Genomic DNA, 24,938 nt, shown 5'->3' on the forward strand with positions numbered 1-24,938 from the left:
GATTGTAAATTCTCACTATATGAGTATGTATCTTTTTGACAGTATTTCAGCTGTCAGTAAACAATGGAGTCTGAACCAGACTAATCTGTCGTACAGTCCCTGAAGTACATATATCCAAGAAAGCCCACGCAAGTCCAGAAAATATGACAAGTCTTGATTTCCATAGCTATGAAAATGAAGAAAGTCCCAGGGCTCCATTTCATTATATTATTTTTTTTCACACTATGAACGTTTTTTCAGTAAAATATGTTCATTTCAGAGACCATCCCGTAATTGGCACCCTGAGATATAATGACAGAACATGTCTTAGAGATGATATCAGGTGTTAGCGAAAAGGTAGGCGTATCCTGCTATCACAAACATATCCAAAGTCAGTCAACTGCCCACTTGGAAAACATCGGGAAGTCAAAATAGGGAAGTTGAGCGAACATCATTTTTTTATGTCAGTGATGGTTCAAATTACTAAATGTCCTCCGAACGTCAGCCATAAAACCTGAATGCTTCAGTGAGGCCTTGAGTGCAGTAACCGTGATAGACACGTTTTGAGCAAGATTCCTTTGACGCTCTTTGAAATCTTGCTACAAAGAGTAGAGTCGATTGTACTTCAAAGCGGCGAAATGTGAACGTAGACTATAGTGTTTACGTGCAGATGCCTGTAAATGTATCAAGTATGCATTCATTCCGTAAGATCATGGATTAGACTATGGCTGCAGCTGACAATGGGCAAAATGCAAGTCACAAAAACCAACAAAAGAAATTAACAAAACTCATTATCTTAAGCAGAGTTGTTGCGCGCATAGTCACGTCTCGCCTTGCAACTGATGTAGTTGAATCTCTGTAGTGTTCAAAGGTACCAGTCGGAAAATTCCGAAATGCGTTGCATTGTTGACAAACCGCTTTTGCTTGACAGCATATACTTAAAGTAGAAAAGGAGTATTCATTTAAGTTTATTCTTTTATGACAAAATCACAGTTCTGTTTCAATGGAACTCCTATTGTGAATGCAGATGCAGGTGTTTTTCAGTCTACACTGTGTATTTTAATGTACTTTGAGCAAATATGACTACCTCAAAATCAGAGTCAAAAACATTGGCACTTATTGCAAAAAGCTCAAACAAATATACAAGATGCAAATCATAATCGAAGAAATTATAATGACAACATAAAACGAACTGAGTTATTGCAAGTTAAGCATGAACAAACAAAAAAATATTTATATTGATTTTACTGGCTTTTCCGTTGGATACCAGAATGTTACATCGCTGATGTTCAGTCTGTGACAGCATACACGTCTGTTTGGTTCCAGAGAACCATGACCATGCTACCAAGCGTCTTGGACAGCCTTCTTGTTGTCTGTTTCTGCCACGCGAGTCTCGCCTCCGTATCACACAAAGAAAAGGATTTCCTAAGCAATCTCACCTACCACTATGACCCCAAGATTCGTCCTGTATTAGATGGGTCCAACACGACAGTCGAGATCAGTGCGGCATTGGAGTCCATTTTGTCTCTGGATGAAAAAGAGGAAGTTATTAGTTTCAGAGCATCTGTTGTGATGGTGTGGGTGGACCAGCTTTTGACATGGGAAGTAACTGACGACATCCCTCCTGCTCTCATTCTGCCTGTCTCTGATGTGTGGTTGCCGACGGTAACAATTGTTGACTCTGTTACGAGCATGAGATATTTGAAAAGTGAAGCTGACAGTGTAGTTGTCTTCAACGATGGTGTGACTTTGTATTCTTACGTTGGACGATTTGATACCAGTTGCAAAGTTAATATTCAGACATTTCCCTTTGATGTACAGACATGTTCAATCCACTTGTCTACCCTATATTCGTCAGTTAGTAAGGAGATTCTTGAGGTAGCGAACGAAAGTTTAAATCTGGAAGTGTATAAGGAAAATGGAGAATTTCATCTTCTTGGTGCATCAATGAAATCTGAGGAGATGGTGACATATGGCACAGTACAAACACGTATTGTAATTACTCTGACACTGAAGAGACGAACTACCTTCTACATCCTCAACAACATTCTGCCCGTCGTGTTCCTGTCCTTTCTCAACACCTTCGTGTTCTTGTTGCCCGAGGAGAGTGGTGAGAAGATGTCCCTGTGTGTCTCCATCCTGTTGTCATATGCCATGTTCCTGACCCTCATCAACTCCTACCTACCAGCGAACTCCGACCACGTGTGTTTCTTCAGTGTCTATGTCACTCTGTTTGTGTTGATCAGCACACTCACATGCCTCGTCACTATCTTCATACTGGCACTGCACACTCGCCTGCAGGAAGGGAAGGACGTTCCAAGATGGCTGACTTGGGCTGATGGATCAGGCAACAAAGTCGGGACAAGTGAGTCACAGGCAAAGCCGAACGATGCGTCTCCTGTCCGGTCACAAGAAACAGCTAAACGAGTAGATTCGGAAAGGAATGTTGCAGTAATCAGAAAGTTCAATATTGTTGCATTCGGAACTACCTTAATACTCACAGCTATCACCAACCTGGTCTTTTTCATCAGCGTATCTCTGTGAGGGCGAAATCTTGAGGGCCAGTGTAACATTATACTGATTAAGATGCTAATGTAACCTCATGTTGCGTTCAACCTCTGCGCTTGCGGTCAGGTTAGTGCAGGTGCTAGTGTGAGTCAGCACCCTAGTTTTTCGCTGTTTTTGACAATTTTTCATTTCACTCAAACTCAACGAATGTTGAATCGGTTGTTTTTCAGCATGTTCTAACACGTCGTGAATTGTACACTAAGGGTTGTGACAACACGGAAAGAGTTTGCACACAAAGTTGACTTCAAGCTGTTTAGAACTGATCAGAGGTGGGCTCGATCTCGACACCTCAACCTCGCTGGATCACTAGTCTGGCACTTTAGCCAGCTCGATATTGTAATGGCAATTGACGCTAATGATGCAATTTAGAGAGCTGTTCAGTTGTTCATTTAGTACAGGAATTCAGACAATGACCAAGCGACCAAGCTTTTCCCCGTTGCCTCTGGCTACCAATAATATCTATGGTATGCCTTGAATAATTTCTAAAGCCAGATCCCCTTTGCACCGAGGTTACTCTTTGTTGTCTCCATGACTAATATGGCGTGAATATTGTTTGAAAATGTTTGTTGTACATACAGACGTGTCTCCACCTTGCTTATCTGTCACGCCACTCTAGGCTCGAGCTCTGTTTCCCACATGGAAAAAGATTTCTTGGCCAATCCAATCTCACATGCACATGGAAATATGACCCCAAGATCCACCCGGTGTTAGGTGATTCCAACACGAAATCAACTATGGGGTTATATTTAATTCTTTCTCTGGCTGAGAGACAGGGAGTGCTCAATTTTAAAGCATATTTTGTTATGATATGAAAGGACCAGTTATTGGTGTGGAACTCGACAAATGACGTTCCCGTTGTTGTGTGTATGCCCTTGGCAGACGTGTGGTCATCAACCATACTGAATATCGATTCTGTGACGAATTTGGCGAATCTAAGGGATGAAACAGACATAGCAATTATCTGCCACGATGTTAACGGATAATTTCACCTTCTCGGTGCATCTTTCACACAACAGACACACACTCTTTGCAATGAAAGATATGAGTGGATAGAAGTGATCCTTGTCCTGCAGAGACGAACCACATTTTACATCCTGAACAACACCCTGCCCATCGTGTTCCTGTCCTTTCTCAACATCTTCGTTTTCCTGTTGCCGGTGGAGAGTGGGGAAAAAGTGTCCATGTTTGTCAATCTCATCAACTCCTACCTACCAGCGAACTCCGACCACGTGTGTTTCTTCAGCGTCAATGTCACCCTGCTTGTTTTGATAGGCACACTCACATGTCTCGTTACAATCTCCATGCAGGTACTTCACACAATTCTTCACAGCGGCATGGTCTGTCGAAGATGTCTGCCAGCTGCTCGGGGATCAGAAACAAAGTTGCAACAACCAAACTACAAACCGCGGATGTGTCTCCAAACAAATCGGACGTGAACGATTAATCAAAAAAAGACAAAACCCGAAAGATGTTATATTCGCAAAATGTGGCATCTGGAACGTTCTTCACACTCACAACTCTCATTAACCTTGTATATTTTTTTAAACGTATCCCTTTGGTGGCTTTACCGGGACTGCTACTGGGGTACATCTGGTTGATCAGTAGATTAGTTTAGTGATATCAGTGACAGTTATAATGTTTAATACAAACCCACATTTTCACTCAGCGCACATGTTCCAGTGCATTTTCGGATTAAAAATTGACTTGCCTTTGGAATTCTTGATAATGGAAAGGGATTTGTAATATATATTTGTATTCGTTGTTTCCTAAACCTCAATTTGTTAATGGTGTATCTGCTGTGTAAGCTATTTTAAACATTAGCAATGTCTTGTTCTTTTGTGACATAGCGAGGAGTACAGTGAGGAGGGTTAGGACAATTATCTGATAACGATTGCCTTTGTAGAACAACTTTAATAGAGGTACCAATGATCAGGCTGCTAGAGACCACATGTGATTTTGTTTCATTAACCAGACAACCGTTTGGCCGCTTGGTGTGTTGTATGTGCGTGTTTGTTTCCCAGTCCTTAGTATGACTGATTTTAATAAAACTTGGTTTCCACGTGACATGTGTCAGTCTATCTCTCACTCACACAAGCACAAGTTCCAGTGCCTTTTCACATGACCAAGGTCTAGGTTTTCGAAGCTCTCTTAGCGCCACGATAGTCGTAAGTTCATGTAATGGTAAGGTAATGAATTCGAAAATCTAGGTCCAAGTTCCTAGTTTTGCTTACCTAGTATCAATGAGCAGGCTGTTGGGGGACAACATGCGAGTTTTTGTTTCCTAACCTGACATCCAGGCAGTTGTTTGGGGTGTTGGATGTGAGCGTGTGTTTCCGAGTCCTTAATATGGCTGATTGAGTTAAACCTGGTTACCACTTGATCGTCATGTGTGTGTCAGTCCATCTGTGCACAGATGATCATAATTCTATACTTAGTTCGTATAGTCCATGGATAGAAGGGAGATGAGACTAGAGGCATACGGTCACCTGCGTTCATTATGCGAAGGGTCAGCATCCTGCAAACAGTTGGTTAGTTAGTTTTACGACACACGCAGCAATATTCAAGCTGTATGGCGGCTGTCTGTAAATAAATGAGTCTGGACCAGACGGTTTAGTGATCAACAGCATGAACATTGATATACGCAATTTGGATACTTGACATGTCTCCCTTTCAACAGTCGTTTTGTCCAAATACACTGCTTGATGTTGAGACGGAAATACGTAAATAACAAAATATGAGAACACAATGCCTATTACCTTCAGTGATTCGATCCTGACAAAATATGAGTGAGTTTAGTTTAGTTTTACGCAGCACTCAGCAATATTACAGCTATATGGCGACGGTCTGTAAATAATCGAGTGATCAACAACATGAGCATCGATCTGCGCAATTGGGAACCGATGACACGCGTCAACCAAGTCAGCGAGCCTGACCACCCGATCCCGTTAGTCGCCTCTTACGACAAGCTGAGTCGCCTTTTATGGCAAGCATGGGTTGCTGAAGGCCTATTCTACCCCAGGACCTTCACGGGTCGACAAAATATGACACTGGATGGACTATGTTCCAGTTAAAAAGAGAGAAGAGGTGTGTGTATTCCCGAATGAATGCCCATAAACGATTTCCACTGGAAAAGACAATATACGGATCGCGTTATCCAGTTTGGTGAACATTGCCAAGCCGTACTCATGGATTGAACAAAACTGCATCTCAAACCGTAATATAATTTTTAATATTATGTAACACCTCAAATATAGTTTTAATGAATCAGCTGGATAACTGTAAAACATTGCCGCCAATACAACAACAATTTATATTATTAAATATTTAATTATATATAAATTTATATTATAAAAATCTGTGAAGATCTCCGGGTTAGAACTGGTTTCCAGTAAGCCATGCTTGTCATAGGGGACTAATTGCTTGCTTGCACAAAAAGGTGAACATGCTTGTCGTAAGAGGCGACTAACGGGATCGGTTAGTCAGGTTTGCTGACCTGGTTGACCCATCGGTTCCCAATTGCGCAGATCGATGCTCATGTTGTTGATCACTGGATTGTTTGGTCCAGACTCGATTAATTACAGACCCGCTGCCATATGGCTGGAATATTGCGGCGTAAAACTAAACTAACTCACTCATAGGGGACTAACGAGTTCGGGTCTCCAGGCTTGGATTACACACGCCATCTTATCCCATTTACTCAGATCAATGCTCTTGCTGATCTAGTACAGACTTTTTATATTTTCTCAGACTTCATCAAACATCATTTTTCCGAGCCTTTATGTGAGAGACAAGATATACAGAAAAGTACACATACATATTCAATTACATTTTTAGCCGGAATAGTTAACTAAATGCAAGATAGTGGAATGGCAAATAAATGCAATTACTGCATTAGATAAAGTCATAACGTAATCTGATTCGTAATCAATGGTTAAATTGTGATACTAATATGGACGCCAATATGTCAGGTAATTAACATGAAAGATTGTCATAATAGTCCTAGTGGAAAAAGCGTAATACCCATTAGACATCACCACTGAAAATTGCTTTGGCAATCATGGCATAATAGAACGTCTGTCGATATTTACATCGTTACGAGATGGGATTCATACAATTTACGGGGATCTGTCATGGAGCGCTCTTATCCATGTCTTACAGATACAAGAAAAAAAGCATCTCCGCCGGGCTATTAGGCGTAATGTAGGATTGCGGCATCAAATTGACAAAGCTGTTCAGTTACCGATGGCGACAGCACATCCCATAATGTCTAAAAGGTTTCCCCTGTACACGAACATTTTTACCATGCGGTGAATCATTTCGAACATTAAATCTCTACGTGTGGCAGGTTTCAATGTGGTTGAGTGAGTTTATCGTTCAACATTGGCCAAAGTCTTGGAAATGTTTGCCTTATTCAAAAGCGGCCTTATAGTTGTCACACTCTGTCACACAACCTTTGGTTCTGTTTCCTACAAAGAGAAAGATTACCTGACAAACCTGACTCGAAACTACGACCCCAAGATCCATCCGGTGTTGGATGGTTCCAACACGACAACTGGTATTAGTATGGGATTGTACTCAATTATATCTTTGGATGAAAAACAGGAAGCCCTCAGCTTTAAAGCATGGGTTATAATGGTATGGAAGGACCAGCTTTTGGTGTGGGATACAATAGATGACATTCCTCATGCAGTCACAATACCATTGATGGATGTATGGTCTCCAACCGTACAGAATGTTGATTCTGTGACGAATCAGAAGAATTTAAAAGATGAAACGGACACGGTGCTTGTCTATCAGGATGGTACAGTTATATATACCTATGTAAGTAGATTTGACACAGGATGCAAGGTGTATATCCAACAGTTTCCTTTCGATCGTCAGACATGTCATGTTCACTTGACCACATTTTATCCTCCTGTAACTAAGGAATTTCTCAAGGTACAAGACTCGAATGTAAATCGAGAACAATATCAGGAAAACGGAGAATTTCACCTTCTTAGTGCTTCATTCACAAAAAAGGGAATACAGTCTTCTCAATGCCAAGCATAATTGGATGGAAGTGACCCCTGTCCTGCAGAGACGAACCACCTTCTACATCCTCAACAACATCCTACCCGTTGTGTTCCTTTCCTTTCTCAACATCTTCGTTTTTCTTTTGCCCGAGGAGAGTGGTGAGAAGGTTTCCCTGTGTGTCTCCATCTTGTCATATGCCATGTTCCTGACCCTCATCAGCTCCTACCTCCGATCACGTGTGTTTCTTCAGTGTCTACGTCACCCTTCTTGTGCTGATCAGCACACTCATATGTCTCGTTACAATCTTCATGCAGATACTTCATACGATTTTTCAACGTGGCAAGGTCTGTCCAAGATAGGTACCAATTGCGTGGGGACCCGACAACAAAGTTGGAGGAACTAAACTAGAGACTGATGAGACTGTCACTCACAGCCCATGTATCTGTACCAGTGTTATTTCGGATGAACAAATCACTTGCATCTGATGTTTCACTACAGAATTGAAAGGGATTTTTCTTTTGTCTTTGCACATATCTTTCATTAGCTCACTTTGTTAATGATATATATATTTCTTGTGAACTATTTCTTGATATACGCAGTACCTTGTTCATTTGTAACAAAAGTAAGGATTACAGTAAGGACAATTATTAGTATTGCATTAGGATAAAGATTGCCTGTGTAGAATAACTGTAATAGAGCTATAAGTACCAAGATGAGGACCTGGAGAAAACATATGATTCTGTTTCATTAACAATACAAACGTTTGGACGCTTGGTTTGTTGTATGTGTGTGCGTGTTTCTCAGTACTTAATATGATTTGGAAAATATGATTTAATAAAACTTGGTTACCACGTGATATGCATGTGTCAGACTATCTGTCACACACAACACACGTTCCAATGCTTTTATAGACGAGTAAATTCCTAGCATGGTGACCTAACTACATTTGTTAGCAACCTATGTCAAAGTAGTGCTATCCGCTTGTCACTGGCACTAGCATTGCAAGCTAGTTTTAATTCTAATTGTGATAGCCTGGTTCTTTCACAGTAATCATCTTCTTTGATTTGGACTTCCCTTGCCAGAGACGATCGAATACGTCGTTATCAGCCTTGTTATCAGTTCTTGTTTCCCCAACATCAGCTTCGTTCGTGCCAAGAGGTCACTGACCTTGTACAAGTGTTACGTTTTCACTTTGGTCGAAATCAACCTCGGTCTCAGTATCCATACACTAGTCTCTCGAGTCGGATTTGTTCTCGTCAGGATATGGCTGAAACATTACCGTTGTATTAATTATTAACTCACTCACTCGGGTGAACAATTGACTTACTTTACATCAGTATTGAAAGCATTTTCATTAGTATTTGCCTTTATCTTTCCTTATCTCAATTTGTTAATGATGTATCTGGTTTTTGTGATCTGTTTTTGTCAGCTCCATTTCATTGTTCCATTGTATAACCAATCATTTGCTTCTGGCCAGTGTGGCATCGATTTCTGTTGGCTACCTCTCCATGTAGGAATTTCCTCCAAACGTTAACCATAAAACCTGAATGGTTTAGTGAGGCATTGAGTGCAGTAACCGTGATAGACACGTTTTGAGCAAGATTCCTTTGACGCTCTTTGAAATCTTGCTACAAAGAGTAGAGTCGATTGTACTTCAAAGCGGCGAAATGTGAACGTAGACTATAGTGTTTACGTGCAGATGCCTGTAAATGTATCAAGTATGCATTCATTCTGTAAGATCTTGGATTAGACTATGGCTGCAGCTGACAATGGGCAAAATGGAAGTCACAAAAACCAACAAAAGAAATTAACAAAACTCATTATCTTAAGCAGAGTTGTTGCGCGCATAGTCACGTCTCGCCTTGCAATGTAGATGAATCTCTGTAGTGTTCATAGGTACCAGTGGGAAAATTCCGAAATGCGTTGCATTGTTGACAAACCGCTTTTGCTTGACAGCATATACTTAAAGTAGAAAAGGAGTATTTATTTAAGTTTATTCTTTTATGACAAAATCACAGTTCTATTTCAATGGAACTCCAAATGTGAATGCAGATGCAGGTGTTTTTCAGTCTACACTGTGTATTTCAATGCACTTTGAGCAAACATGACTACCTCAAAAACATTGGCACTTATTATTGCAAAAAGCTCAAACAAATATACAAGATGCAAATCATAATCGAAGAAATTATAATGACAACATAAAACGAACTGAGTTATTGCAAGTTAAGCATGAACAAACAAAAAAATATTTATATTGATTTTACTGGCTTTTCCGTTGGATACCAGAATGTTACATCGCTGATGTTCAGTCTGTGACAGCATACACGTCTGTTTGGTTCCAGAGAACCATGACCATGCTACCAAGCGTCTTGGACAGCCTTCTTGTTGTCTGTTTCTGCCACGCGAGTCTCGCCTCCGTATCACACAAAGAAAAGGATTTCCTAAGCAATCTCACCTACCACTATGACCCCAAGATTCGTCCTGTATTAGATGGGTCCAACACGACAGTCGAGATCAGTGCGGCATTGGAGTCCATTTTGTCTCTGGATGAAAAAGAGGAAGTTATTAGTTTCAGAGCATCTGTTGTGATGGTGTGGGTGGACCAGCTTTTGACATGGGAAGTAACTGACGACATCCCTCCTGCTCTCATTCTGCCTGTCTCTGATGTGTGGTTGCCGACGGTAACAATTGTTGACTCTGTTACGAGCATGAGATATTTGAAAAGTGAAGCTGACAGTGTAGTTGTCTTCAACGATGGTGTGACTTTGTATTCTTACGTTGGACGATTTGATACCAGTTGCAAAGTTAATATTCAGACATTTCCCTTTGATGTACAGACATGTTCAATCCACTTGTCTACCCTATATTCGTCAGTTAGTAAGGAGATTCTTGAGGTAGCGAACGAAAGTTTAAATCTGGAAGTGTATAAGGAAAATGGAGAATTTCATCTTCTTGGTGCATCAATGAAATCTGAGGAGATGGTGACATATGGCACAGTACAAACACGTATTGTAATTACTCTGACACTGAAGAGACGAACTACCTTCTACATCCTCAACAACATTCTGCCCGTCGTGTTCCTGTCCTTTCTCAACACCTTCGTGTTCTTGTTGCCCGAGGAGAGTGGTGAGAAGATGTCCCTGTGTGTCTCCATCCTGTTGTCATATGCCATGTTCCTGACCCTCATCAACTCCTACCTACCAGCGAACTCCGACCACGTGTGTTTCTTCAGTGTCTATGTCACTCTGTTTGTGTTGATCAGCACACTCACATGCCTCGTCACTATCTTCATACTGGCACTGCACACTCGCCTGCAGGAAGGGAAGGACGTTCCAAGATGGCTGACTTGGGCTGATGGATCAGGCAACAAAGTCGGGACAAGTGAGTCACAGGCAAAGCCGAACGATGCGTCTCCTGTCCGGTCACAAGAAACAGCTAAACGAGTAGATTCGGAAAGGAATGTTGCAGTAATCAGAAAGTTCAATATTGTTGCATTCGGAACTACCTTAATACTCACAGCTATCACCAACCTGGTCTTTTTCATCAGCGTATCTCTGTGAGGGCGAAATCTTGAGGGCCAGTGTAACATTATACTGATTAAGATGCTAATGTAACCTCATGTTGCGTTCAACCTCTGCGCTTGCGGTCAGGTTAGTGCAGGTGCTAGTGTGAGTCAGCACCCTAGTTTTTCGCTGTTTTTGACAATTTTTCATTTCACTCAAACTCAACGAATGTTGAATCGGTTGTTTTTCAGCATGTTCTAACACGTCGTGAATTGTACACTAAGGGTTGTGACAACACGGAAAGAGTTTGCACACAAAGTTGACTTCAAGCTGTTTAGAACTGATCAGAGGTGGGCTCGATCTCGACACCTCAACCTCGCTGGATCACTAGTCTGGCACTTTAGCCAGCTCGATATTGTAATGGCAATTGACGCTAATGATGCAATTTAGAGAGCTGTTCAGTTGTTCATTTAGTACAGGAATTCAGACAATGACCAAGCGACCAAGCTTTTCCCCGTTGCCTCTGGCTACCAATAATATCTATGGTATGCCTTGAATAATTTCTAAAGCCAGATCCCCTTTGCACCGAGGTTACTCTTTGTTGTCTCCATGACTAATATGGCGTGAATATTGTTTGAAAATGTTTGTTGTACATACAGACGTGTCTCCACCTTGCTTATCTGTCACGCCACTCTAGGCTCGAGCTCTGTTTCCCACATGGAAAAAGATTTCTTGGCCAATCCAATCTCACATGCACATGGAAATATGACCCCAAGATCCACCCGGTGTTAGGTGATTCCAACACGAAATCAACTATGGGGTTATATTTAATTCTTTCTCTGGCTGAGAGACAGGGAGTGGTCAATTTTAAAGCATATTTTGTTATGATATGAAAGGACCAGTTATTGGTGTGGAACTCGACAAATGACGTTCCCGTTGTTGTGTGTATGCCCTTGGCAGACGTGTGGTCATCAACCATACTGAATATCGATTCTGTGACGAATTTGGCGAATCTAAGGGATGAAACAGACATAGCAATTATCTGCCACGATGTTAACGGATAATTTCACCTTCTCGGTGCATCTTTCACACAACAGACACACACTCTTTGCAATGAAAGATATGAGTGGATAGAAGTGATCCTTGTCCTGCAGAGACGAACCACATTTTACATCCTGAACAACACCCTGCCCATCGTGTTCCTGTCCTTTCTCAACATCTTCGTTTTCCTGTTGCCGGTGGTGAGTGGGGAAAAAGTGTCCATGTTTGTCAATCTCATCAACTCCTACCTACCAGCGAACTCCGACCACGTGTGTTTCTTCAGCGTCAACGTCACCCTGCTTGTTTTGATAGGCACACTCACATGTCTCGTTACAATCTCCATGCAGGTACTTCACACAATTCTTCACAGCGGCATGGTCTGTCGAAGATGTCTGCCAGCTGCTCGGGGATCAGAAAACAAAGTTGCAAAAGCCAAACTACAAACCGCGGATGTGTCTCCAAACAAATCGGACGTGAACGACAAACCAAAAAAGACAGAACCCGAAAGATGTTATATTCGCAAAATGTGGCATCTGGAACGTTCTTCACACTCACAACTCTCATTAACCTTGTATATTTTTTAGCGTATCCCTTTGTCGGCTTTACCGGGACTGCTACTGGTGTACATCTGGTTGATCAGTAGATTAGTTTAGTGATATCAGTGACAGTTATAATGTTTAATACAAATCAATATTTTCACTCAGCGCACATGTTCCAGTGCATTTTCGGATAAACAATTGGTTTTCCTTCTTGATAATGGAAAGGGATTTGTAATATATATTTGTATTCGTTGTTTCCTAAACCTCAATTTGTTAATGATGTATCTGCTGTGTAAGCTATTTTAAATATTACCAATATCTTGTTCTTTTGTGACATAGCAAGGAGTACAGTGAGGAGGGTTAGGACAATTATCTGATAACGATTGCCTTTGTAGAACAACTTTAATAGAGGTACCAATGATCAGGCTGCTAGAGACCACATGTGATTTTGTTTCATTAACCAGACAACCGTTTGGCCGCTTGGTGTGTTGTATGTGCGTGTTTGTTTCCCAGTCCTTAGTATGACTGATTTTAATAAAACTTGGTTTCCACGTGACATGTGTCAGTCTATCTCTCACTCACACAAGCACAAGTTCCAGTGCCTTTTCACATGACCAAGGTCTAGGTTTTCGAAGCTCTCTTAGCGCCACGATAGTCGTAAGTTCATGTAATGGTAAGGTAATGAATTCGAAAATCTAGGTCCAAGTTCCTAGTTTTGCTTACCTAGTATCAATGAGCAGGCTGTTGGGGGACAACATGCGAGTTTTTGTTTCCTAACCTGACATCCAGGCAGTTGTTTGGGGTGTTGGATGTGAGCGTGTGTTTCCGAGTCCTTAATATGGCTGATTGAGTTAAACCTGGTTACCACGTGATCACCATGTGTGTGTCAGTCAATCTGTGCACAGATGATCATAATTCTATACTTAGTTCGTATAGTCCATGGATAGAAGGGAGATGAGACTAGAGGCATACGGTCACCTGCGTTCATTATGCGAAGGGTCAGCATCCTGCAAACAGTTAGTGAATTAGTTTTACGACACACGCAGCAATATTCAAGCTGTATGGCGGCTGTCTGTAAATAAATGAGTCTGGACCAGACGGTTTAGTGATCAACAGCATGAACATTGATATACGCAATTTGGATACTTGACATGTCTCCCTTTCAACAGTCGTTTTGTCCAAATACACTGCTTGATGTTGGGACGGAAATACTTTAATAACAAAATATGAGAACACAATGCCTATTACCTTCAGTGATTCGATCCTGACAAAATATGACACTGGATGGACTATGTTCCAGTTAAGAAGAGAGAAGAGGTGTGTGCATTCCCGAAGGAACACCCATAAACGATTTCCACTGGAAAAGACAATATACGGATCGCGTTATCCAGTTTGGTGAACATTGCCAAGCGATTGAGCTGGCCTGGCCCATTACTTACGGTAAACTAGCAGCGCAAATATACACATGAAGACAAACCACCTACATTAAAACGCATTTAGCAAACGTACTACAAAATACCTGTGTATGTCACGACATGTCGCTGAATAATAAAAGAAATGATACTAAAAAACTAACAGTTAGTGAGTATTGGTTTACATCTCTTTCAGCAATATATCACCGTGTGACACAAACATGTGTTGAGAATATTTTACCCATTTTGAAATCGAACACAGGTCCTCGTCGTAATAGGGGAACGCTTCAGTCACTAGCCCCATGTTTAAAGAAAACGATGGTCTTCCTTTAGCAGATGCTTAACCTGCCTCCAGGTGTGGTACAATACATTTATATCTAGCTTGTGAGCTGTATACATGGATTGAACAAAATTGCATATCTCAAACCGTAAGATTACTTGGGAATTATTATATTATGTAACACCTCAAATATAGTTTTAATGAATCAGCTGGATAACTGTAAAACATTGCCGCCAATACAACAACAATTTATATTATTGTTTAAGACCTGTGAAGATCTCCGGGTTAGAACTGGTTTCCAGTAAGCCATCCTTGTCATTGGGGACTATGCTTGTCGTAAGAGGCGACTAATTGGATCGGTTAGTCAGGCTTGCTGACTTGGTTGACACGTCATCGGTTCCCATTTGCGCAGACCGATCCTCATGTTGTTGATCACTGGATTGTCTGGCCCAGGCTCGATTATTTACAGACATATAGCTGGAATATTGCTGAGTGCGGCGTAAAACTAAACTCACTCACTCACCGGGGACTAACGAGTTCGGGTCTACAGGCCCGCTGACTTGGATTACACACGCCATCTTATCCCATTTACTCAGATCAATGCTCTTGCTGATCTAGTACAGACTTTTTATATTTTCTCAGACTTCATCAAACATCATTTTTCCGAGCCTTTATGTGAGAGACAAGATATACAGAAAAGTACACATACATATTCAATTACATTTTTAGCCGGAATAGTTAACTAAATGCAAGATAGTGGAATGGCAAATAAATGCAAGTACTGCATTAGATAAAGTCATAACGTAATCTGATTCGTAATCAATGGTTAAATTGTGATACTAATATGGACGCCAATATGTCAGGTAATTAACATGAAAGATTGTCATAATAGTCCTAGTGGAAAAAGCGTAATACCCATTAGACATCACCACTGAAAATTGCTTTGGCAATCATGGCATAATAGAACGTCTGTCGATATTTACATCGTTACGAGATGGGATTCATACAATTTACGGGGATCTGTCATGGAGCGCTCTTATCCATGTCTTACAGATGCAAGAAAAAAAGCATCTCCGCCGGGCTATTAGGCGTAATGTAGGATTGCGGCATCAAATTGACAAAGCTGTTCAGTTACCGATGGCGACAGCACATCCCATAATGTCTAAAAGGTTTCCCCTGTACACGAACATTTTTACCATGCGGTGAATCATTTCGAACATTAAATCTTTACGTGTGGCAGGTTTCAATGTGGTTGAGTGAGTTTATCGTTCAACATTGGCCAAAGTCTTGGAAATGTTTGCCTTATTCAAATGCGGCCTTATAGTTGTCACACTCTGTCACACAACCTTTGGTTCTGTTTCCTACAAAGAGAAAGATTTCCTGACAAACCTCACTAGGAACTACGACCCCAAGATTCGCCCGGTGCTGGATGGTTCCAACACGACAACTGGTATTAGTATGGGATTGTACTCAATTATATCTTTGGATGAAAAACAGGAAGTCCTCAGCTTTAAAGCATGGGTTATAATGGTATGGAAGGACCAGCTTTTGGTGTGGGATACAATAGATGACATTCCTCATGCAGTCACAATACCATTGATGGATGTATGGTCTCCAACCGTACAGAATGTTGATTCTGTGACGAATCAGAAGAATTTAAAAGATGAAACGGACACGGTGCTTGTCTATCAGAATGGTACAGTTATATATACCTATGTAAGTAGATTTGACACAGGATGCAAGGTGAATATCCAACAGTTTCCTTTCGATCGTCAGACATGTCGTGTTCACTTGACCACATTTTATCCTCCTGTAACTAAGGAATTTCTCAAGGTACAAGACTCGAATGTAAATCGAGAACAATATCAGGAAAACGGAGAATTTCACCTTCTTAGTGCTTCGTTCACACATAAGGAATACAGTCTTCTCAATGCCAGGCATGGTTGGATCGAAGTGACCCTTGTCCTGGAGAGACGAACCACCTTCTACATCCTCAACAACATCCTACCCGTTGTGTTCCTTTCCTTTCTCAACATCTTCGTTTTTCTTTTGCCCGAGGAGAGTGGTGAGAAGGTTTCCCTGTGTGTCTCCATCTTGTTGTCATATGCCATGTTCCTGACCCTCATCAGCTCCTACCTACCAGCGAACTCCGATCACATGTGTTTCTTCAGTGTCTACGTCACCCTTCTTGTGTTGATCAGCACACTCATATGCCTCGTTACAATCTTCATGCAGATACTTCATAGAAATCTTCAACGTGGCAAGGCCTATCCAAAATGGCTACCTATTGCGTGGGGACCCGACAACAAAGTTGGAGGAACTAAACTAGAGACTGATGATGTCTCGCCAAACAAATTGGAGGTGAAAGATAAAGCAGAAATGTCAGACATGAAGGGTGCAATACTTACCAAGTACAACAGAGTGGCATTTGGAACGTTCTTCATACTCACAGCTCTCATTAGCCTGCTATTTTTCGTTAGCGTATCCTACTGACAGGATTACTGTGGGGTTCACACGCAATACATTATCAGCAGATTTGTCAAGTGATATGTTGTATTATTATGTGTGAAGTATTCTCTGTCACTCACAGCTCATGTATATGTACCAGTGTTATTTCGGATGAACAAATCACTTGCATCTGATGTTTCACTTCAGAATTGAAAGGGATTTTTCTTTTGTCTTTGCACATATCTTTCATTAGCTCACTTTGTTAATGATGTATATAATTCTTGTGAACTATTTCTTGATATACGCAGTACCTTGTTCATTTGTAACAAAAGTAAGGATTACAGTAAGGACAATTATTAGTATTGCATTAGGATACAGATTGCCTGTGTAGAATAACTGTAAAAGAGCAATAAGTACCAAGATGAGGCCCTGGAGACAACATATGATTCTGTTTCATTGACCAGACAAAGGTTTGAACGCTTGGTGAGTTGTATGTGTGTGCGTGTTTCCCAGTACTTAATATGATTTGGAAAATATGATTTAATAAAACTTGGTTACCACGTGATATGCATGTGTCAGACTATCTGTCACACACAACACACGTTCCAATGCTTTTATAGACGAGTAAATTGCTAGCATGGTGACCTAACTTCATTTGTTAGCGACCTATGTCAAAGTAGTGCTATCCGCTTGTCACTGGCACTAGCATTGCAAGCTAGTTTTAATTCTAATTGTGATAGCCTGGTTCTTTCACAGTAATCATCTTCTTTGATTTGGACTTCCCTTGCCAGAGACGATCGAATACGTCGTTATCAGCCTTGTTATCAGTTCTTGTTTCCCCAACATCAGCTCCGTTCGTGCCAAGAGGTCACTGACCTTGTACAAGTGTTACGTTTTCACTTTGGTCGAAATCAACCTCGGTCTCAGTATCCATACACTAGTCTCTCGAGTCGGATTTGTTCTCGTCAGGATATGGCTGAAACATTACCGTTGTATTAATTATTAAATCACTCACTCGGGTGAACAATTGACTTACTTTACATCAGTATTGAAAGCATTTTCATTAGTATTTGCCTTTATCTTTCCTTATCTCAATTTGTTAATGATGTATCTGGTTTTTGTGATCTGTTTTTGTCAGCTCCATTTCATTGTTCCATTGTATAACCAATCATTTGCTTCTGGCCAGTGTGGCATCGATTTCTGTTGGCTTCCTCTCCATGTAGGAATTTTTGGGCACTACGCGTCATTTCCTGATGCGACTATACACCATTGTAGAGGTTACATCCAGGATAAGATATATCTGATACAAAAGAAATGGGAGGTGTAAATATGTATCACATTAAACCAACTATTGATTACGCCCTGTTCAGTTGTCAGTTCATTTTATGGTTAGTTCAGCGAATATCTTCCTGAGTCATGGAAAAAGGTGTTCAGGCAGTCCGTGATAAAAGTGGACTGGCCTCCGCACCGTATCGATTTAAATCGTAGTGTATTTGTCATTTTAAAGCCTCAGGTAACATGCAACGTAAAACGCAACTTTGCAGATTCTAATATCTTTAGGTATGCGCTTAACGAAACAAATCATGAAAAGTGCCAATTCAGTCTATAAAGTTGAAAAGAAAACGCGATGGAAAAAAAGCCCGCGAAATCGGAGTTCAAACGATTCACTCCGCATGCTCGCAGTATGAGGTCGTGAGCAGTAGCCTAATCTTGGTTGTGTACACAAATAAGTAAATAATCAACACACACACACACACACACACACACACACACACACACACACACACACACACACACACAAACTTGTTGATAGTGGTAAGCAGCCTTTGTCACAGAGAAAGCTCAATGTCTGGTTTATTGACACCTGTATGTCTGCCTGCCTGTCTGCTAAAGGCAATATGCAATACACAGCTTCAATCATTGACCACAAGCAATTTGAGCTTACCACCTATCAGGCTATACGCCATAAACAAAATAAATTGATTTTTGACTCGTGCACCCGAGACCTGTAGCTGTCACATTTTGTATGGGGATGACTGGATTTGACGGAAACTGGTGCAAACTCTTGTCAGTTTCAAGTCCTGCTTCGTACTTGGACGAATGACAGTTTCCAGCCACGCAGTAGTTTACCATCTCTACTGAGATGATTTTTGATTCGATGGAACTCAAATTCAGAGAACATGTATTTAATCTATATGCATTCTCTATGGATAACAACTTCAAGTATATATGATTTTGTTTGACAACGGTATATGAATCCATACTGAAACGATGCATCCAGTACAGTAAAAGAAGTTATCCATAAATAATCTTTCTTGTGACTCACCATACTTATAAAATGCCTATCAAACAGATCATCTTTCTGTACACACAATGAACCCTCAGCATATCAGCAAATGAAACAGTCAATCGGAAGCCGTCGTTACACTTGAGTGCACAGCCACCCACTATGACTGGGTTCGGTCTCCCGCGGGCTTCGTTTCGAGTGAAGTAAGCCCAAGTACAAAATACTGCACTTTTGAATCGCGATTGTACGCTTATAATTTTGTTTATTTGTGTTTTAACAATCAGCAATGTATATTAGATGCCATGAATAAGTGATACTTGTGTTTTAATTATGTTTGATTTTTTGGTTGCATGTGACCTTTAAGTTATGGTTAAATGTTATCACAATCTCAAGAGGCTGATAGGATGGTGTAAATGCAACTGTGGTCTATGCTGGTGGCAGAAGTAATATAGTGTGTTGTTCAACCTACAGTTCTTGGAAATCTACAGAACACACGCACGCACACGCACACGCACGCACACGCACACGCACGCATGCACACACAGGCACAAGCATACCCGCCCTCACGCACACACTCGCGCACAGACAGACACAGTGGCTTGTGTTCGAACGTCCTTTCGTATGAACGCAAGTTATCTCACAGAGGAATTATGAACGCAGGTGATCTCATTTGAGGTCTAAAAGCAAATGATTAGCAAGAGGTTACATCAGGTGCGAAAGCAGGCAATCCCTGTCATCAGATGTTTCATTCCAAGTTTGAAGAGAAACCTACTAACTCTTGTTTTTTTTTTCCAAAATATAATGTTAAGCACTACAGATTCAGATTGGCCTTTTAACTTACACGGGTAGGAAAACCATTGTCACTTGCACGGGTAGGAAAACCATTGTCACTTGCACGGGTAACAAAACCATTGTCACTTGCACGGGTAGGAAAACCATTGTCACTTGCACGGGTAGGAAAACCATTGTCACTTACACGGGTAGGAAAACCATTGTCACTTGCACGGGTAGGAAAACCATTGTCGTAACATGCAGTGTGTGTCAGTTCAATAAGTCGTTTATTGCAGAAATAGCATTCTGTTATCACGGAAGTGACTAAAATGAGGGTTCTAGAAGTTCCTCTGACAAATAGTCACAGAAATGTGGGTGAGCTTGACTTGTTCACACTTCAAGTCCTTTATTTCAGAAGATTCGTCCGAATTCGTTCAGAAGAGTCACCCAGTGTATCAAAGTTTAGAATGTTACCTCAAAAGTGGACAGAGATACTGGTGTAATATGTTTGTCAACTGTTTCAAAAATGTCTGACTGAGAAATATTAACTTGTACACAATCTGTTCAACATGAAAAAAGCTTCATGAGTTTTATAAACAGTAATATCAATTATTAGCCCAACACAGCCTGTTTGTGAGCAGCTTAGATAAACAAAGATACTTGTGAAATTTATGTACATCCATACATATACATAGATCCCCATACATCAATTCTCATCCCGTTCCAAGTATACCTACATTCTGATAAAAGAGTTACGTCTCTTCTAACTTGACAAGTAATATTCGTTCAATGCTAACTTATTGGATAGCATTTTTTGTGTGACATGCATATGCCAATATCAATGTGTCTAGGACCAACAGAATACCTTCCATATCATCCCGAAACAGGCCTACACATCAAGCCCAAAGATATGGCCAAACTAATTTTCACGGAACAGAAAGTGTCAAAGTACTGAACAAAAATAAGTGTTTTAAAGTTTTACAGTAAATAGCTTGATATACATATCTAACATAACGTTGAATGTTTCGTTTGCTATGAATGCCTTTCATCAGTATGAAAGGACAATGCAATAGTTTTCTCACTGAGTCTAGGCTATAGTCGAGAACATTGCATGGACTGCCTCTCTGCAATATCGGAACTGCCCACTGTCTTCGTTGCAGACAACTCGAATTGCAAGTGCGGTGCCATCGCATCGTCAGCAAGAAATGTGTTTTCTGGAAACAAGAGACATGGACTACACACCCCAGGAACGCTTCCCATGCATTTTTGCTACAATTTCCTTGTTTTTTACTGCAAGCAGCAAAACTCGGGCAAAAAGTAGCAAAATCCTGGGCTTGTGCAGGTATGTTTTGGGTTTCCCATATAGGTTTGCAGTATGATGTAGGAAAACAGGGCTTTCCCTGAATAGGAATTTCCATATAGACATATAGGAAATATAGAAAAATAAACAACATGCCTCCAAAATGGAACTGTCAGATCAAGTCCAAGAAATATGTCTACTTCAAGGTGTGCTGTCAGCAGCCGATAACAAAAACCGTTGCCATCTCAAGGTAGATGAAAAAGTGGCAATATCTGGTCTCATGTTGCCGTCTGTCCAAGTCTTCTGCAACTGCATGGGAAAGATCAAACCTCATAGAATCAAGCCGCGAATATGTTGGTAGATGTCTTGTTTAGACAAGATCTTGATGAAGACAAAGATGAGCAGCAGGAGGAGGAAGAAGAAGACAACCATTGTGATATCGAAAGGGTTGGGCCGATTGTGGATTATGGGTCTATGGGTCTATATTTCGATGGCCACCATGCTTCTATGGAACATCATCCAATGCAAGTACCACAGAACCCCACCAATCCATGAGATAAATCCGAGACCCCGACAACATGCACTAGATGGATTGGTCTATGGAGACCTGCATCAATCCCACTTCTCGGTCCTCTTTCCTTTTTGATATGGGCAGGTGGCAGATTTTGCCGAGTCTATACTACCTCGGATTCTCGTATATTGGAGTGTACTTCCACCAGCGGAATTTGTGGAGACATTCTTTGTTCTCTGGAAGTAGATTTGCACTACACTCTACCTTGTTAGTACCTGTGGGAGCCGAGATGGCCATTTGGACGTTCCTAAGCCTGATGCATCCATACGAGCTAGAACCACCATTGTCTATACTACTAAACTCTTGAATACAATTCACTGATATGATATTGATGTAAAAGTACACAGATAGCAATATAACATGCCATCTTTTTTCTTTACTTCAGAAAATCATGCATGTCATTGTCTGATTACACACCATTACTAGAAGTAGTTTTGACTAAGGTCAATATTAAAAGCTTCCTCAAATATTTTCCAAACATTAATTAGGACCATCAGTGAAGATTCCTTTTTTTCAGGTTTTACACAGTCTATCCCAGAGATAACATTGTAATGGCAACTACTGAGTGAGTGAGTTAATATTTAACGACACAAATGGCAATTAGTATCAATGATACAACATCAAAACTAAAAGATCTTCTTAGATGTCCATGGAGTACAGAAATACAGCTAACGACCAAATGGGCGTTTCTTTGCTCGTTGCTCTTGGAAACCAAAGGTGCATTTAAAACTCTTTGAATCATTTCTAATCCTGAATCTCCTTTGCACTGATAATGTGCAATGTTGTTTCCACTGCTTGTTTGAATATGTCTGCCATGCATAGAATTGTCTTCTTCCTCTTTCTCTGCCATCTCTCTCTGGGCTCCGTTTCCTACAAAGAAAAAGATTTCCTGGCCAACCTCACCTGGAACTATGACCCCAAGATCCGGCCGGTGTTGGATGGTTCCAACACAACAGTGAGTATAAGTATGGGCTTGTATTCACTTTTATCTCTGGATGAGAAACAGGAAGTGCTCAGCTTTAAAGCATGGATTTCTATGTTGTGGAAGGACCAGCTTTTGGTATGGAACATGACGAATGACATTCCCGATGTTGTAACTCTGCCTTTGGCAGATGTATGGTCTCCAAATGTACTGAATGTTGATTCTGTGACGAATCAGAAGTATTTAAAAGATGAAACGGACACGGTGCTTGTCTATCATGATGGTACAGTTTCATATACCTACATAGGCAGGTTTGACACAAGATGCAAGGTGAATATCCAACAGTTTCCTTTCGATCGTCAGACATGCCATTTTCACTTGAACACATTTTATGCTGCTGCATCTAAGGAATATATGAACGTAGACGACTCGAAAGTAATTCTGGAAGCATATAAAGGAAATGGAGAATTTCACCTTCGGAATATATCAATGACAGGACAGAAATTGACTCTTCTCAATACATCTTATGACTGGATAGAGGTGACCTTTGTCCTGCAGAGACGTGTCACCTTCTACATCCTCAACAACATCCTGCCCGTTGTGTTCCTTTCCTTTCTCAACGTCTTCGTTTTTCTTTTGCCCAAGGAGAGTGGTGAGAAAGTGTCATTCTGTGTCTCTATCCTGTTATCATATGCTATGTTCATGACTCTCATCAGCTCCTACCTACCAGCAAATTCCGACCACGTGTGTTTTTTCAGTGTCTACGTCAGCCTTCTTGTGTTCATAAGCACACTCGCATGTCTTGTCACGGTCTTCATGCAGTTATTCCACACTAATCTTCAAAATGGCAAGGTCAGACCAAGATGGCTGCCGAATGCTTGTGGATCAGGCAGCAAAGTTGGAAGAATCAAACTACAGACTGAGCAGACCTCTCCAAACAAATCTGAAGTGAAAGACAAACCAAACAAGAAGTCAGAAATAAAGGATGCAATAATCACCAAATGTAACAGAGTAGCATTTGGAACGTTCTTCACACTCACACTTCTCATTAACCTGATATTTTTTATTAGCGTATCCCTATGACGGCCGATTCACTGATGACATTGGATGTTGACATGCAATACTTTGATTGTTCAGTATCAGACGTTCTTCTTGCATCTAGTATGTGTTATGACGAATCAGTGACAATTGACAATCTTCACCCACAACACATGTTCCCGTGTGTTTTCGGGAAAACAAATGACTTGCTTTGTGTTTTTACTTGATAATGGAAAGGGATTCATCACTCTGAAATGACTTTGTTGATTCACTGTTGTATTTCTGTATTTGTGAACTATTTGTGTACATTACCAATACCTTGTTCTGAAACATCATTTGTAATATCTGACGTATGTTACATCATATGTTAACTTCACCGGATCTTAAATTTTTAGAGCTGTCTAAAACGCAGACAAAGTACTGTGACTCTGTGTCTCAGTCCACCCACTTGTGAATGGGTACCTCATAAGGTTGGTAATGCCACATCGGTGCGCTAGTGGCTGCAGGAGATACATGATCCCCAGCGAGTGGAGATTGAAAATATGAAGTGGTATCCATTGATCGAGAGAAAGGAAACCCAAAGTGCTTTGAGCATGCACGAAGATGAGAGCGAATATAGCGCTATATGAATGCCCATATAATCGCGTGACAGCTTCACAGATTTCTGTCACTGCTTAATTCACATGGAGTACACTTAACACATCAGTGATGAAAATCCAAATCTTTACTTACAGTACATGTTCCCATGATTTTTCAGATGAACACTTGACTTGCCTTTGACTTTTACTTGATAATGAAAGCGACTTGTCACATGTACTTGTATTAGTCTGCCCTTAACACTCGCACTGGTGACAATTTTATCTCTTCTTGTAAACTATTTTCGATATGCTTTCTTCATATTGTTCAAGAAGAAAACTTTTGATTTGTAATATTTGACAAATGTCCCACACGTTGATGTATGCGACAGATGTCACATCATGTGCTAATGTGACAGGGCGATTACCGTAAGGTAGACTAGTGAGTTAGTGAGTTAATAGTTAACGTCACATCGGCAATGTCTCAGCCATATCGTGACGAGAACAGTTAATACTGAAATGAAATACATGTATAGTATAAAAACCTGTCAGCGAAGGACAGTAAAACAACTAGAATATCACAAATGAGATTAAAACTAGTGTGGAAAGTTAAAACTAATATCACCATTCGGACAATACAATATAAAATCAGGCTATAGATTGCCAGCAACTGGAGGTAGATCACCATACT

General features: G+C 40.8%; 1 protein-coding gene across 1 annotated transcript; it reads left to right on the plus strand.

Moving 5' to 3' along the window:
• Positions 1–22,517: 22,517 nt before the first annotated feature.
• Positions 22,518–23,717, plus strand: LOC137297228 (neuronal acetylcholine receptor subunit alpha-7-like). The gene has a single exon (XM_067829241.1). The coding sequence runs from the start codon at positions 22,518–22,520 to the stop codon at positions 23,715–23,717; it is 1,200 nt and encodes a 399-aa protein (XP_067685342.1).
• The last annotated feature ends 1,221 nt before the right edge of the window (positions 23,718–24,938 follow it).

Source organism: Haliotis asinina, chromosome 9 (assembly GCF_037392515.1).
Source record: "Haliotis asinina isolate JCU_RB_2024 chromosome 9, JCU_Hal_asi_v2, whole genome shotgun sequence".
Classification (NCBI taxonomy): Eukaryota; Metazoa; Mollusca; class Gastropoda; order Lepetellida; family Haliotidae; genus Haliotis; species Haliotis asinina.